A 16,387-nucleotide genomic window follows, 5' to 3' on the forward strand; every position below is an offset into this window, starting at 1 on the left:
TCTGTTCTTTAAGGTCAGGTCCTTTGGTTTGTGTTAGAACATTTCATCACTGTCACTCTGACTGTTTCTGTCATTCAAATAGTTTCTGTCTCCATCACTGAGGTAGACGACAACAAGTCCAGGCACATTCTCAGAGGCTTACATACAAACATTCTTTCATCATTCTTTAGATACTTCAGATGTTTTTATAAGCTCATGATAACGCTGCAGCATGAGTACCCTGATCTCATGAGGTTGATGACCTACCTGGCCCACGGGCTCATCTTCAGTGCCAGACCTCTGCTGATACAGAAACCTGCTCCACCCGTGGCAAACCAGAACTTGACAGAAACCTGAGATAAGACAACAAACAACAAAATCAGTCCTAAGGCATTTTCAACCAGAGGAACTTTACCCCTGAACTATGTGTGAATCAACCGGAGGACCCAGGGTCTAAATTTAGTTCAGGGGTAGTTAATCTCCCCCCTAAAAAGCCCCTGCTTGAGGGGTAGTACTTTTCAAAGGTCCCGGGACTTACAGGGGCAGGGCCTGCAATGCTGAATGTGTCTGATTGGTAGATTAACTGCAGTGTTTTTATTCCGCCCGCCGTCCACAATAACATCACACACATCTGTGATTCACTTGATTTCTCTTTCTTTCATTAGTTTTAATTTGTTCTATCTTTTTTGTATCTGTGTGTACTTTTCAAAAGAAGAAGCTGTGACTCTCTTGATTTAGCAGCTTGTAACAGTAGTCTTCTCTCAGCCCACCGTGAATGCGTCTCTCCTGGTGAATCCATCTGTGATGAAATATAGCACCATCTAAAACAGCACCGGCCGAGTCTCTTCATGCTAACAGGCTAACTGTTGTGTTGCTCATAATGATACCTGCCTGTCCGTCTGTTTCTATGGTGTCATCTGTGATGAATGGCATTCGTCTTTGTTTTACTGCCCTCTACTGGTCTGGTGGTGTAGTACATTTACTTTTGTTTTCTCCATACGTCACTGGCCTGATTTGCACGATCTACCTGGGACTTCAGCCCGCAGTCGAAACGCAGACAGCAATGGGGGCACAGGAACCTTTTAGTTCTGGGGAAAGTAGTTCTGGGGGCTAAAAGACCCCGGAACTCTTGGTCAAAATGCACCCCTACACGAGGGATGAGATAAGGACTGAGATTTAATCTGAGCTGCTGTATTCGTCAGAAGACTTACCGATCCGTCGCTCTTGACCCTCTCTGCAGCCTCAATAGGATGATCCAGACTGGGCCGGCCCAGGTACACATCCTGACTGTGGTGGTAAGAGGAGAGCAGCTGCAGCAGGCTGGGCAGGATCACGTAGTTATCATCGTCCACATGGCAAAACCACCTGCAGTAGAGGACAACAGATCTCTTGATGAACCTTTAAACAGACAGACTGACCTCCAGGTGTTTCACTCGTCTGCACAGATCAGTTCCAGATCTCTGTCCACTCACTTCTTCTGAGACTCGATGAACTTGTCGTACTCCACGGACATCTTGCAGCACAGAGCCTGTCGGGTGTGAGCTGCTGAACAGTTGGTGTTGATGATGTTAGCACCTGAGACAGAGACATGGGGGACAGAGCAATTCAGGTCTATGCTGCTGTATACACTTCATATCTACACTATTATACAGAACTGAATCATTAGAGACTCTGTGCATGATGAACATGTAAATACAACAATCTTAAGTCATCTGCTTCATCTTAAGAAACTCTGTGTTTGTATTCATGGAAATTGCCACTGAAGAAGCTTTTTTATGAACATGCGAATGAGTTTGATCTTTATGATTCTGAGGCTAAAATAAAGGTTTTAATAATCATGCTGTGATAAAGATGGTCTGACTGAAGCCACTCTCATAGTATGCATGCATCCATATTAAAGATTTCTGTTTATATTATTTTGTTGCATCAAATAATGATGAGTCAGCAAACTAACCTTTACTTTATTTGTTTGTTTGTTAATTATCTAGTTCAAATTTTAGTCACTTTTGAATTATTTTATTTTATTCATCTATTTATTTTCAGTATAGCATCTTATTTTTTTTTAATGGTTTAATATTTTAGTGTTTTATTATCTTAGGAATGTATTTTATTTTGGTGAGTTTAATTTCCTGTGTTGAGTTTTAACATCTTATTTTACCTCCAGTGTTTCCTCATTAAGATATCATGAGAGCATTTCCTCAGTTCGTTCAGTAACTCCTTTTTTATTTTTCATTTATCTATTTGTTTTTATTGCTATTATTATTGTTGTTGCATATATTGTGTTCTTAACCTTAGGACTGTGGGGTGGGGTTTGGAGTCGGGGCTGGGGGTGGGATTTGGATGGGGGGGGTCTTTTCATTTTTATAAATATCTTTTTTTCTTTTTATTTATTTTATTTTAAGTTGTTTTTATGTACAACGCTTGAAGCACAGTATGAAAAGCGCTTTATAACTAATGTCTAATTAATTGATTGGTTGACTACACCTCTGTCCAGCTCCTTACCCGTCCTCCTCTGCAGCTCCTTGTCCTCCCCGTCTGTAAATATGAAGGTCTGAAACAGAAAGAAGACACACTGTTTAAGCTCTTTGTTCAGCACTGATAGGTACACAATCACGCTCTCACACTGCCACGCCATGAACAGCTCCATTGTTCTCACATATTGTTGTGGACATGTGTGCAATAAAGAGGTTTGACAAAGATGCAGCTCAAACTTAACATAGGATGTGTCCTCTCTGAGTTTTACTGCAAGTTCAACTGAGAGTCTGACCACTAAAGACTACATACACAAACATAAAGTCTGCACCTGATGTGTTCATCATAACTGCAGAGTTTAAACTCAACTCTATTCATAAAGCACTTTTCATACGAACAGCATGCAGCACAAAGTGCTTCACAGAGGGACACAGACAATAACAGCAAAGGGAGAAAAGTATAAAGATTAATTCAAGAAAGAAGAAAAGTTTCAATTAAAAATATGCACAAATGAAATAGAATAAAATAAATAAAATAAGTAATGGTAGAAAAACAAAATTAAAATCAAAGACAGTTTAAAAACCGCATGTATAAATAAAACAAAATAAATAGAAACATGTAAATAATTAAAAATACAATACAATAAAATACACACATCAATACAATAAAATACAATAATATAAATACATAAATAAAATAAAATAGGTAGGGAAGAAAACAAAATTAAAATCAAAGACATTTTTTAAATATCTGATGTATTAAAACATAATAATACAAATATATAAAATGAATAAATAAGATAAAATACAATAAAATCAAAACAATAATTAAATAAGTAAAAAACACATTAATTAATAAAATACAATAAATACATTAATGAAATAAATAAATAATACATAAATAAAATAAGTTAGAAAATAAATACAATCCAATAAAAACATGTAAAAACAGAGGTAATAGGGGAGTCAACGGATAGAAAGGAGTTGCTCTAAATTAAAAGCCAGATTAAAAAGGGCTTTGACTTTTATTTTGAAGGACACATCAGAATGACCTGTGATTGACAGGACGGTCTGTTCCTCTCCGCCAAAACAAACCGCTCATTCGATGACTTCATTATCACTTCCTGTATTTGGTTCATTTCTTCTCCGGTTGAATCTGCGGTTTGTGTATTTGTTTCAGGTAAAAATGTTCCATCTCTTTAAAAGTGTTTCTGATTTAGTAAATGAGTTCTCTTAAATGTACATTTGTTTTGTTCTTGGTTCAGTCTGCCTCCTCTGGCTCTTGTATGCTGAGTGTGCAGAGACAGACGTGCTCAGAGCCCTGCAGACACTCTTTACCCTCCACACACCGTCCACAGCGTGTTCAACTTGACCTTCACCTTTCATACATCAGCAGTCTGTCTCTTTATATCTCCTTCTCATTAAACCCTAACTGGTTTAATCTCACAGGCCTGCTCTCTGATGTCAAACCCTACATGGAGAGTGGAAGTCGACAGCTAACACAGACTCACAGTGGAGCTCTTTCACAGCAGACCTGGGAGCTCGAGCTGAACTGGACCCCCTCCATCCTCTCTGACGGGGGCATTTCTGGGTGAAGTGGGACGGAGTGTTTCTGCGGTTCGAGCTCCTTCCCTCCACAGTGGGGCTCTTTGTCCTGCAGAAGGACTTACTAATTGCTTAAATAGCTCTCAACACAGAGGCGGTCACAGAGCACTCAGTGTTTGACACTTCTAACTTTATAGACCGCAGTCAGGACTACTTTAGACCAACGTGTGAAAACTGGCCATGCAGAGTCATCTGAACATTTATCACACCTCTAAACTGAGAGGAATAATCATTTCAAATACCCATAACACAAATATCTACAAAGTCATCATCAGCCTCTATTATTAATAAACTGATGGTGAAGCTTGAGTCTTAGGGCACAGATGTTTGATTCTTCTGAATGTAGAATGACTCTGCTGCTCATTAAGTGATTGGAAACATCAGGGTTTTGTCACTAAGGCCTCACCACCAATAAGTATATATCCAAAGCCTCTGGAAGAAGCCTTTAACACATGTTGCTCTCTGAACACGACTAAAGTGAAGAAGAAGCTAACAAGTGAGCGAGGGGTTGGAATAAAGGCCCTTTATGATGCTGGCTGGAGTTACTGCTGCAGAGCCAAGGACTTGAGATGCAGTCCAAGCATCATAAACACTAGACCGCCATGATGCCACCAAGTCACACCAGAAAGAGAGGTAGAACAAAGAAACTTTCAAACAGACAGGTGAAGCTTCTCAAAATGCCATTTCAGACTCAGAAACAGGTGATTAGTGAAAACTGATGGATTTGTGGATACAACAACTTTCTGGTGAGGCATGGAGTACCATCTGGGAGACAGCCAAGGCAGTTTTAGGATTGGTTCGGAGTCAGTGTGTTTCGACTGCGAGACAACCGGCTCCCAGGTTCCAGAGCAGCACCAACTCTTTGCTGGTCTAGAACCACTGGTTTGTCTCAGTGGTGTAGCCGTACCTGGGTTGAGCGTAGATCAAATGTTCTTCAGATCAGTCGTTCATTTAGTCGTGGTGATGATGGCTATGACTGAGAAGGATGATGATTCTCTACCTGAGCACCGCGGACATATTTTAAACCCACGTTTGAGCTTTTGAAATAAAGAATGATTGTTTGTATTGTTGTAAATCTCTGATCTGTTTACCACACAAACTTCATCACAGCCTCCAAAACATCAGCATCTAACCTGAGAAAGCATGTGGAGGTCTGGAGCTAACACACTGCTTTGATTCCAGAGGAACATTGTAAACTTGTCTGTGCTTGTAGTAACTTAGTTTAGATTTCATGGTAGACTTTTTACATCTGAAATCATGTTTTCTAGATAAACAGAACGGAGCAGAATGTACACACATTTATTCTTGACTGCACTCATTCTGAATGACCTCTAAAGGTTGTTTCACAGCTGTGCAGCATGCTGACAAGTACAGAGGTTCAGTTCAGTCAGCATGCACCCCCCCCTCACCCTCACACAGGTGTTTCTATTTAGTTCATCTGATGAGACATCGTTTCAGAGTGAGCACTCACACAGACCTCGCCTGACTGACGTCCCCCCGGCCCCTCTGAGGGTTCATTTGTGTGCTCTTGGGAAATATAGTTGTGGCTCTGGAAGTTTAGAGGTGGAGGAACTGCTTCAGGGTCAAACTTTAAGACCTCTAAGTGGAGTTTTCAGACTGAATTTGAGGACATTTTGAAGTCCAACCTGCAAAGTTTGAGTTACAATTTGATAATGCAGCTTAGACAAACCAGCCTACCTGAGGACTGGACTCAGACGTGATTAAATACTGATACTTAATGATCTGTGATGCTCTCATAAATCCATGTTAAAGATAATAAACGTCTTTAAAACAGTCTCTAGCTGTAACCCTCTGTGCAATTCAACCCGGTCTGATCTAGCAAGTCACCTTAAACTAGTCAGCTTAAGAAGTTTTGGTTTCACTGCTGATAAATGTTATAAATGTTAAATTAAAAAGTAAATCACAAGTGTAGGATCTCTCAGTTCAGAGCTCTCTAACATGAAGCTGTAGAGGCAGCTGTGAGGAGCAGCGTGTGTTCAGGACTTGTCGTCTTCATCTGGCCTCTCTCTCTCTCTCTCTGTCAGTGGAAACTTTCTGGCTGCTCCTCCTGCGTGCTTGAAATGCAACGTGTAATACTCCGCTTACATAATCCATTTATTTCTGGAAAAACAAGACGCAATCTGGAGATACCAAAACCTCCCTTTGCTTTTATAACGTTCATACAAAAGATTTAAACCAGACTCCACACAGGGTAAGAGCCCCGGTCCTTGCTGTAAGTGCACCGCCTCCTTCAACATGTGCACCCAGAGATCTGTCTCACGTATGATAGGGTCACATGAAGACTGTACCTGCAACAGATTCTCTTTAAACCTGCCTGTTCCTTTCTACCTCACACTAAATGATCCACTCAAGATGTGTTCATACCATAGACTGTATAAATAATGAACGTAGTACCCGTGACGTCACCCATCTGTTTCTGAAGCGCTGTTTTGAAGCCAGTCGTTGTTGGAAGCCATATTGGAAAAGCTGAACTCAACCTAACTTCTGTCGAGCTAGTGTGAGGTAAAGAGGCGGGGTTTGAGCCTCCTAGCCAACAGCTACAGTGTTCCCACCAGTCAGTCAAGTCAGTCACGTCCTTAAATGGGCAAAACTCGTAATCTTAATATCTTCTGAACGGTCGCGTTATAAAAAAATACACTCCGTACACCCACACAGTGTGTGCTGATAGAGAAATGAGCTATTCAGACCTACAATGTGTTTTGAACCAGGCAGTAAACATGTTTATTACCCGGCTCTCTTACTGATCTTCCGGTTGTGTAAGATGCTTGATTCTGATTGGTCCAAACCTCTTGACAACAGTTATTAACTTTCACTAACATGATCAACACCAGAGACAAACTGATCACATGTCATGTCAAATCAATCCACAGAAAAGAGCTCAGACACGTTTAGCTTCTGCTTGTTGACACCATAGACCATAAGGTGAGGGGAAACCGTTAGCTTCAGTTAGCAGGCTAAATCAGCAGGCTATAGACATTTTCATCTTGGATCCTGTCCATCAATATGATGAAGGAGCAGGTGAGAGAAACTTTAGGTTAGAGATCTCTACAAAGAAACTTAAACCATGGGCAGTGGTGATGATAGCAGCAGGGTTCAAAGTTGTGACATTAGTTTCTTTTTAAAGGTGTGTGAACCACAGAGCTCAGAGAAGAAGGAGAGCTGAATGAGGACAGTTTCATGTTCAATCCACCGCAACAGGCAGAGAAGAATCCATCACCATGGAACGATCACTGACGAGGAATCACTGGGACTATTTTTAAAAACTGTAAACAGAAATCATTTAAATCTCACCATACATTATCCCTTACTTGTTTCTGCTGTAAAGATCATCTTCTTTGAATGGGTGTGTGTGTTTCTGCAGACAGCCTCAAGTGGACGCTCGATGAACTGCAGATTTTAACACTTCCGCATGGGCTTCATGTTTTGAGACCGGAGGTTGCCGCTTAGTTCAGCCTTAGTACTCAGTTGGGAGGAGATACCACACAATCACTGTAGCTCCTTGTGTAAAATCATCAAGACAATGTAAAAAATATTATATGAAGAGAAACCAAGCAGTAACCTCCGGCCATGAGAATTGAAGCCAATGCAGAATTTTTATAAACTGCAGTTCATTTAGTGTCCACTTGAGGCTGACTGCAGAAACATTGGAAACCACATACACACCCATTCAAAGAAGACGATCTTTACAGCAGAAATAAACATGTTTACAGCCGGGTTCAAAAAACTGTTTGGGTTGGAATAGCTAATTTCTCTATCGACAAACACTGAACGCTGCGTATAACTTGCTATTTTTGAAGATGTTAAACGTACGAGTTTTGCCCAAATAAGGACATGCCTGACTTAATTGACAGGTGGACACCCTGTAGCTGTTAGTGAAAAGACTAAAGGCCCGCACCTTTACCTCACACTAGCTTGACAGACGTTAGATTGAGTTCAGCATTTCCAATATGGCTCCCGGCTTAAAAACAGCGCTTCAGGAACACATGGGTGACATCACGGTTTCACGTCCATTAATTATACAGGATGTGATTAAAACTGAAGCATGACCCAGACTACAGTTGGAGATGATGCTGATTCTTTTAGGTGAAAGGTTCATTATGATATAAGATTACTGATTGTTCATTAGAGGATTGTTCTCAGAAAACATGCTCTTGTTGAGATCTCTGTTAGACTCAAACTGGCTGGGTTACATCTCCTCAGCGATGCACGGGGTCAGACTGACTGATCCCATCTGCTCCATCATCACACTTGGCTTCACGCCTCCTGCGTTAACATGCGGTCAGAAAACTGCATTAAAGTTTGGCATCGTTTTCATGTCATGGTCATGTGAATACGGAGCGTTGGATTCAGAGATAAGAGCAACATATGGCGTTGGAAACTCTTCAATAATTCTCAAATGACCTCGATAAACAACCCGGGCTGATCGGGGGGGATTCTTACGGAGCAGATGAGAGTGAAGCCAAGATTTATTTTCCTATAAACGCCCCGTGGTTCCACTAAATGTCAACAAGGACATGCAGCAGGAATGTGTTGATGGAGGAGATGTGCTCAGAGTGTGTGGAGCGTCTGTCAGGGTGCAGCAGAAAGCTTCAGTGACCACAACGTGTGGATTTATTGCCTGTGTACCACTCCCCTGCAGACAGACAGGGTGGTGGTGAGGGTCTTGGGTAACAGGGGTGTAGAGCCCTCCCAACACTGAACTCCCACTGAATGTAGCATGATGCACTTTGCGATGAGTTCAGCAAAGTTGTGTCTTAATTACTGGATGTTAGGGATGCAACAAAAAGCTGTGAGTGCTGCGAAGAAGAAGCTGCATAAAGATAATAAAGACAACACATAAGAAAGGAAGCACATGTCAGAGGCCGGAGACACTCGTATTAGGGCTGAACCATTTATTGTTTTCTGATCCAAATTGTGATTTCAGACAACGCGATTTCAGCTGTTAGCTGCCCGTAGCATGTTGATGCTAAACGATACTAGGCCCGATGTTCCCTGTGAGCTGAGGAGAAGGAGGCAAGGACGACATGCTGGTATTGAGGTGCAAGCTCAAAAAGACGTCATCGACCTGTCCTTCCACCCACCGTTATGGGGAATGTCAGATCTATCTACGATAAGGTGGACGAGCTAACCCAGCACCAGAGGGAATACTGGCAGAGTAGCATCATGCTAACAGAGCTAACACTGGACATGAACGCCACATTGGAAGGATTAAACCTGCTGTGGGCGGACAGGATACAGGAGAGGAAGACTGAACACACTGGTGAAGAAGGCCAGCTCAGTCCTGGACCCTGTGGAGGTGGTGGCTGACAGGAGAATTACGGCCAATCTGTCGTCTTTGATGAACATTTCTTTTTTAGATATATATTCTGATAGATTAGATATATATTGACATAGAGTGGTCTAGACCTCCTATGTTTGTAAAAGCGTCTTGAGATAACATTTGTTGTGATTTGGCGCTATACAAATAAAGATTGATTGATTGATTGATTGATTGATGATTGATCATGTGATCGCGGCTTTTTGCAGTGCTCCTGACTGACCCAGGATTTGTTGTGTCAACTATTTTACACATACATGCCACTATCCTGCCAAGCTCATCAATCAGAAGCGGCATGCTACTTGTGGACAGGTCACACTAACCAATCAGTATTAACCTGCTCCTCGTGCTTTGTAACATTAAAGCTAGGGTTGGTAGTCACGGAAAACTAGCATGAATTTGAATGTATCATTTCCTCAGGACTCCGTCTAATCAACAAAGCACCCGTTTGTTTGTCCACCTGCTCCAGCCCGTGGAAGAGGCACGTCATGACGTCAGATTTACGTGACCGTTTTTCCCAGCAGAGCTAGGGCGAACTTTCCCTCACAACAACAACAATGGCGGACAATGGCAGCTTGTCTCCTCAGCCGACCACTGCTTTGCCTTGGAATCCATTAGTCTTTTTATTTGTTCGCTGCAGGACAATGGCTGAACACGTTTGGTTTGTGTTTTTGATCACGGCAACCCCACCCCCCGCCCCTGATGAAGCAGTTCGCGGTTCTAGACCAGTAAAGAGTTGGAGCCACTCTGGAACCAGTTTTCCCGGCCGGGAGCCGGTTCACTCACAGTCGAAAAACGGTTCTCAATTGAGCGCTTGCTCCAAACCGGCCCTGAAACTGCCTCAGTTGAAAAGGGGGTATTATAGCACCCTTTGCCAGTGTACCTCCGTATGAAAATAGCAGCCGAAGACACCGGGAGATAACAACTGCCATAACACATTACATTGCTTAGGACACGGTGCCTTCACGGTCACCAAAGACGGATTTAAAAACCTCCTCCGCACACTGGGCAGAAGACGTGCGATTCCCTCCTGCACCTACTTCAACCAGGCTGCCATCCCACAGCTGTACACAGAGTGTAAAGAAAACGTAGTAACAGAGAACAGGAGTATTACACCACAACTACTGATATGTGGTCAAGCACAACAACCGAGCTGTATCTTAGTTTGACTGTGCATTTCGTAAAGGACAACCTTGAGTTGAAAAGTCGCTGCCTGCAGACAGCATGCTTTCCAACTGGCTACACAGGAGAGAATATTGCCCTGGGATTGAGAGAGTGTCTGTCAAGCTGGGGTCTGAGAGAAGAGGACCAGACGTGCATCACAACCGACGACGCAGCAAACATCATCAAAGCTATGGAACTTAATGAATGGATCAGACTTCAATGTTTTGGACACAGGCTGCATCTTGCAATTGGTAAGTGTAAGTGTGTAAGTGTGTGTGTGCGTGAATTAATTAATTTCACTGAAGCTTGATTTGAAGGAAATCTTGAATCGGGTTGAAATCGCAATATTTGCCAGAAAAATCTCAATTAGATCTTTTCCTAAAATGGTTCAGCCCTAACTCACATTAACCTTTTGAATAAGAAAACAAGCTCCACTCACCTGTTCTTCAGCTTGGGAAATCCATGTCTGAGTAAGCAGCCCCACTCTGGACTTGTGGTACTTTTTTGTAGTTTTTACTGCAATAAAAATGTCCTTTAACTCCAACAGGTCCCGAGTCTTTGGCCCTGAAAGTCCACCTCCTGTTTTAAAGTCCGTTTCCCTCTTTGAACCACGTCTGTCCTTCCTGGTGACTTCAGTCTCCAGAGGTTCCTCCAGTCTCAAAGAGCTCCTTTTCAGCTTTGTGTTAAAGTCCGTTTCTCTTCCATAATCAGATCCTGCCTGAAACCTGGCGCGGTGCGAGGAGCTCAGCAGTGCCGGTCTGCCTTGAGGTCTGGGCTGAGGCAGGTCAGCCTGGCGTGCAGAGGGCTGGAGGGCAGGGATGAGTAAGAGCAGGAGGCCGCAGAACGCGAGGGAGAGCAGGAAGCAGAACTTGCTGACACCGACTGAAGCTATGTGCATCCTGACCAGCCGATGGAGCGGCTTCATCAGCCTCCAGGGCTGCAGCCGCTGCTAGCACCACCCTGTCTCATCCTCACACCAGCACTCAGAGTCCTGCAAGGAAACAGGAAGATCAGGATTAATCAAACATGGTGAATAGAGGTGTAATGATTGATCTACTACATCAACGTATCGATTTATATTCCTATGATCCGACTACATCAATCTGTGCTCGGCAAGCTGGCCTTCCTGACGACATACATCGATCTAACATAATTTTAAAAGGTAATAAATCGATTGTATCCATACTAGGAAATAACACATTAAGCACGGCAGACTTTATATGGATGTGTTTTTTTTACACTTTTAATGATAAAGACGTTAAACTTTACTCAATTCAGGCTGCCTGTCTGTGATGTCATCACCACGCACCAGCAGACAACAAAACATAGCATGGCGGACGGCAGAGGAGAAGCCGGAGAACGAGAAATGATCAAGCCACCATTGCGGTGTGGAAACACTTTGGCTTTTGCAAAGACGGAGATGTTCTAAATAAGTCGCTCACTGTTTGTAGGATATGTAAAGGCCAAGTAAAGTTACCACGGCAACACCACAAATCTATCAAACCACCTACTAAGGCGCCATGGGATTTCACACAACGTTTATATCCATAATTCCTTTATACCTGATTCCCTTACAAGAAACAACAAGACTCTAGGACTGTCCAGTATCAAGGTCTTTATCTCACAGTCACATTGGTTGAATTTTTGGTCAAAAAGTTACTGAATCAATTTCAAGTCACTGAATCGTTTTGGATCGTATCGTTCTAAATGAACCAATATCTGTCTTTAATTGTATCGGCAACCACAAATCATGATACGAATCCACTCGTTGTTAAAAAGAATCGTTTCACCCCTAATGACAAACACAAGCTGCATCACAAGCCTCTGAGCAGAGGAGAGGGGACTCTGGTTTTTAAAGACCATAAAGCCTGACTTTCTCTGCTGGGGTCAAACGGTCACTAAAACAAGGACGGGTTCGTGCTCAATTAGCTGCTTACTGGATTCCTCTTCACAATAAAAGCACACAAGGTGCATTCTTGAAGCCACTTCACAGTAAAGCAAAGACTGACCGGTCTGTATTGTTTGTTTTAACTTGTTGTTCAAACTGTCAAGGAGCCTTCTTCTTCTTCTTCTTCTTCTTCCCTGTTTGTCCACTAAGTTTTATGAGTGTAGTTTCCACAGTTAGAAGAGAAAACACTGTGAAAAGTCCCCAAACAACTCCTGCTTAGTGGCAGACAGCCTGAAGACATTATAAGACACGAGAGGAAGAACACAGAGGAGCATTTATATGAGTCAGAGGTTTGAGTCACTGAGATAAAAAATGAGTGAATACTGGACAAACGTATCAGGTCTCACGCAGACAACAGGATAATATGCCTTTAACTACTTTATAACTTATTATACGTGTTCATCTGAAAGCCTCATGGGAAATTAATCCGTAATAAAAAATCTGAGAGGCGTTCAAGAAGTCATCTTTTTTTTTGAGAGAGAGAAAAATGCTTATTTTCAACCATCTTTGAGCCACATTTTGAGCTTTTATCCGACCTATTAAGTCCCACTAACAACAAAAATGAGGAAGACAGACCTCCTTAGAATAAAGGTATTAAATTATAATGAAACAGTTATTTAAATAATCAACTAAAAATGATTGTTTATTATTTGGCAACAGTTACAGGAGTATACCACATTCAAGAGAGGTTCAATAGTTATGTTTCTCATACTAAAAACACACTATATTTTCCACACATGGTGCAGATGCAGATGAAAAGTCATTCATTTACAGCTACTTTAATTTAAATGTATCATGCTATCACTGTTTAAAGGGCCAATGCTCCCACATATGATAATAGTAATGTGACAAAAGGCAGATTATAAGCAGAAAACATTTATCTGCTTACATTAAAATAAATTAAATCAGATTATTTAGGTTCATTGTTACAAACCTTTAAATTATGGAGTGATTTAAAGAGTCTAAAAGACACACTGTTTCATTTATTCTCATTGTGAGTATAAAACATGATTAAGGATGGAAGATTTGCAGCCTTGTTTGAAGAGAAGTCTACACAGAAGTAGAGTTTTTATCCATATATTTGCTGATCTGAGAGTTAAAGACGACTTTGTTTGACTACTCGTCGTGGTGCGTTCAAAGCCCAGAGAAGAAAGGTTGATGCTGAACTCACCATGAACTCTCCGAGGACACATTTCTCTTCTTTCCCCCAGTCCCGCGGTGTTAACTCACTCAGGAAACATACAGACTAAAACACAACAAGCTGACTGAAAGAGAAAAGGTTCAGGAGTTAAGGAGTTTACTCGTGTTCGCGTTAAATACCCCCGGACTCCTGCTCGACTTGTGCTCCTCTTTTTGTTCCGTGGGGAACACTTGTGTGTTGTTGTTTTCCCGCCGGCTCGGTTTAATCCTCCTCTCTGGTTTCACTTCAGCTAACTTTTATAAGAAGTAAAAGAAAGGTTAACTTGTCATGCTCACAAGTCTGCTCCAACTAATTCACAAAGTCACCAACAAAGTACTTTCGTTCAAGTTTTAGTCAAGCTTCCAACCGACATTGTATTTCCGGTTAACTCTTTCAAAATAAAAGCACAATTGAACAAATCCGTTGAGGGCTTCCGTAATTTGGGTCAAAATTACGAAAAAGAAACCTACAGTGGATAGCAAAAGTCTACACACCCCTGTTAAAATGCCAGGTTTTGTGATTTAAAAAAAATGACACCAAGATAAATGATTAAAATAACGTGCAATATCTCCCCCATCTATTTATTAATGTGCAGTAATTACTCATCCCTCTCCTCTTACATGTGCAATACTTTTTTTTTCAACTCATCTTCTAAGTTCTGTTCTGTACATTGTTTTATACTGTACCACAAATCTGTGCACATTTTTCACTGCATCACTGGTTTTGTAAATGTTTGTAAATGTACTTATTTAATTGTATATACATGTAGTAAGATATGCTTATTTGTACTTCTTTATTTTTAATTTCTAGTAACTTTTTTTACAATTGCTATGTATGCTCTTGTTTACTTTATACTGTTTTGCATTATCTACTTTGCTGCTGTAACGCTTAAATTTCCCCGTTGTGGGACGAATAAAGGAATATCTTATTTTATCTTATCTGAAATCATGTCAGAACTTTTTCCACCTTTGATGTGACCTATAACCTATAACATGAACAATTCAATTGAAAAAGAAATTGAAGTATTTTAGGGGGAAGAATAAAAAATAAATAACTAAGATAATGTGGTTGCATAAGTGTACACACCCTCTTATAACTGGGGATGTGGCTGTGTTCAGACTAAAGCAATCACATTCAAACTCATGACAGATAGTAGTCAGTATACACTTGTCATAATTTAAAGTGACTTTGATTAATCCCAATAAATATCAGCTGTTCTACGAGGATTTTCATTACATTTCCTCAGTTCATCTTACAGCAAAAGCCATGGTCCACAGAGAGCTCCCAAAGCATCAGAGGGATCTCATTGTTGAAAGGTATCGGTCAGGAGAAGGGTACAAAAATGTTCCAAGGCATTGAATATACCATGGACCACAGTGAAGACCGTCATCATCAAGTGGAGAAAATATGGAACAACAGTGGCATTACCAAGAACTGGACATCCTTCCAAAACTGATGAAAAGACGAGAAGAAAACTGGTCAGGGAGGCTTCAAAGAGGCCTACAGCAACATTAGAGGAGCTGCAGGGATTTCTGACTAGTACTGGCTGTGTACTACATGTGACAACATCTCTCCTATTCTTCATATGTTTCTGCTATAGGTAGGGTGGCAAGATGGAAGACTTTTCTTATGAAGAAAAACATCCAAGCCCGGCAAAATGTTTTAAAGACATACATGAAGTCTCCCAAAAGCATCAAATGTTTTATGGTCTGATGAAACCAAGGTTGAACTTTTTTGGCCATAATTCCAAAAGGTATGTTTGTCATAAAAACAACACTGCGCATCACATAAAGAACACCAGACCCACAGAGAAGCATGGTGGGGGCAGCATCATGCTTTGGGCCTGTTTTTCTTCAGCTGGAACCAGGGCCTTAGTCAAGGTGGAGGGAAGTATGAACAGTTACAAACACCAGTCAGTTTAACACAAAACCTCCAAACCTCCGTTAGAAAGATGAAGATGAAGAGGAATTTCACCTTTCAACATGACAACAAACCAAAGCAAACATCCAAATCAACAAAAGCATGGCTTCACCAGAAGAAGATTAAAGTTTTGGAATGGCCCAGCCACTATATCTGTTTGGTGGTCTGAAGAGGGATGTGCACAGGAGATGTCCTCACTATCTGATGGATTTGGAGCTTTTTTGTAAAGAAGAATGGGCAAATATCACCACATCAAGAATTGCCATGCTAATAGACTCCTACAAAACAAATAGAGTGCTGTAATAAAATCAAAAGAAGCTTCGAAAAATTATTAGATGAACGGTGTGTACACACATTTTTACCTGTCCAGAAACTGTGGAATGGAATGTACCAGTGATTTACAAAAATAAAAGACATCTGTAATATGAAAATGTGCAACAGACAGGTATCAATCATAGACTGTAAAAAATATGGATGTAGTATCCGTGACGTCACTCATCTGTTTCTGAACGCTGTTTTGAAGCCAATCGGCTGCGGCAGCCATATTGCTTCTGTCGAGCCAGTGTGACGTAAAGAGGCGGGCTTTGAGCCTCCCAGCCAACAGCTGCAGTGTCCCTGCAGTCAGCTGTGCCTCTCATTGGAAGACTAGTAATCTCAATATCTTCGAAATTGCCGAATTAGAACCCCCCCTCACAGTGAGAGGACATCGAGAAATGAGCTATTCAGACTACACTCATCTTTTGTACCAGGCTGTAAACATGTTTATTAATGCTGCAAAGATC

General features: G+C 41.4%; 1 protein-coding gene across 1 annotated transcript; it reads right to left on the reverse strand.

Annotated features, from left to right (window-relative positions):
• Positions 1–236: 236 nt before the first annotated feature.
• Positions 237–14,087, reverse strand: LOC117830114 (beta-1,3-N-acetylglucosaminyltransferase radical fringe-like). Its single transcript, XM_034708069.1, has 6 exons — positions 13,677–14,087; positions 10,997–11,548; positions 2,482–2,530; positions 1,452–1,554; positions 1,191–1,344; positions 237–332 (listed from the first exon to the last, which is right to left on the reverse strand). The coding sequence occupies exons 2-6, from the start codon at positions 11,480–11,482 to the stop codon at positions 243–245; spliced, it is 882 nt and encodes a 293-aa protein (XP_034563960.1). The 5' UTR covers positions 11,483–11,548; positions 13,677–14,087; the 3' UTR covers positions 237–242.
• Between the last annotated feature and the right edge of the window lie 2,300 nt (positions 14,088–16,387).

This window comes from Notolabrus celidotus, chromosome 18, assembly GCF_009762535.1.
Source record: "Notolabrus celidotus isolate fNotCel1 chromosome 18, fNotCel1.pri, whole genome shotgun sequence".
In the NCBI taxonomy this organism is placed as follows: Eukaryota; Metazoa; Chordata; class Actinopteri; order Labriformes; family Labridae; genus Notolabrus; species Notolabrus celidotus.

Bases quoted from the DNA above. Each gene is read 5' to 3' on its own strand.
- LOC117830114 (XM_034708069.1), bottom strand. From the start codon at position 11,482: ATGAAGCCGCTCCATCGGCTGGTCAGGATGCACATAGCTTCAGTCGGT. The intron at 2,531-10,996 runs GTGAGTGGAGCT...TTTCTGTTTCAG, and splicing joins TTTCCCAAGCTGAAGAACAG to ACCTTCATATTTACAGACGG. The intron at 1,345-1,451 runs GTGAGTGGACAG...CCTCTACTGCAG, and splicing joins TTCATCGAGTCTCAGAAGAA to GTGGTTTTGCCATGTGGACG.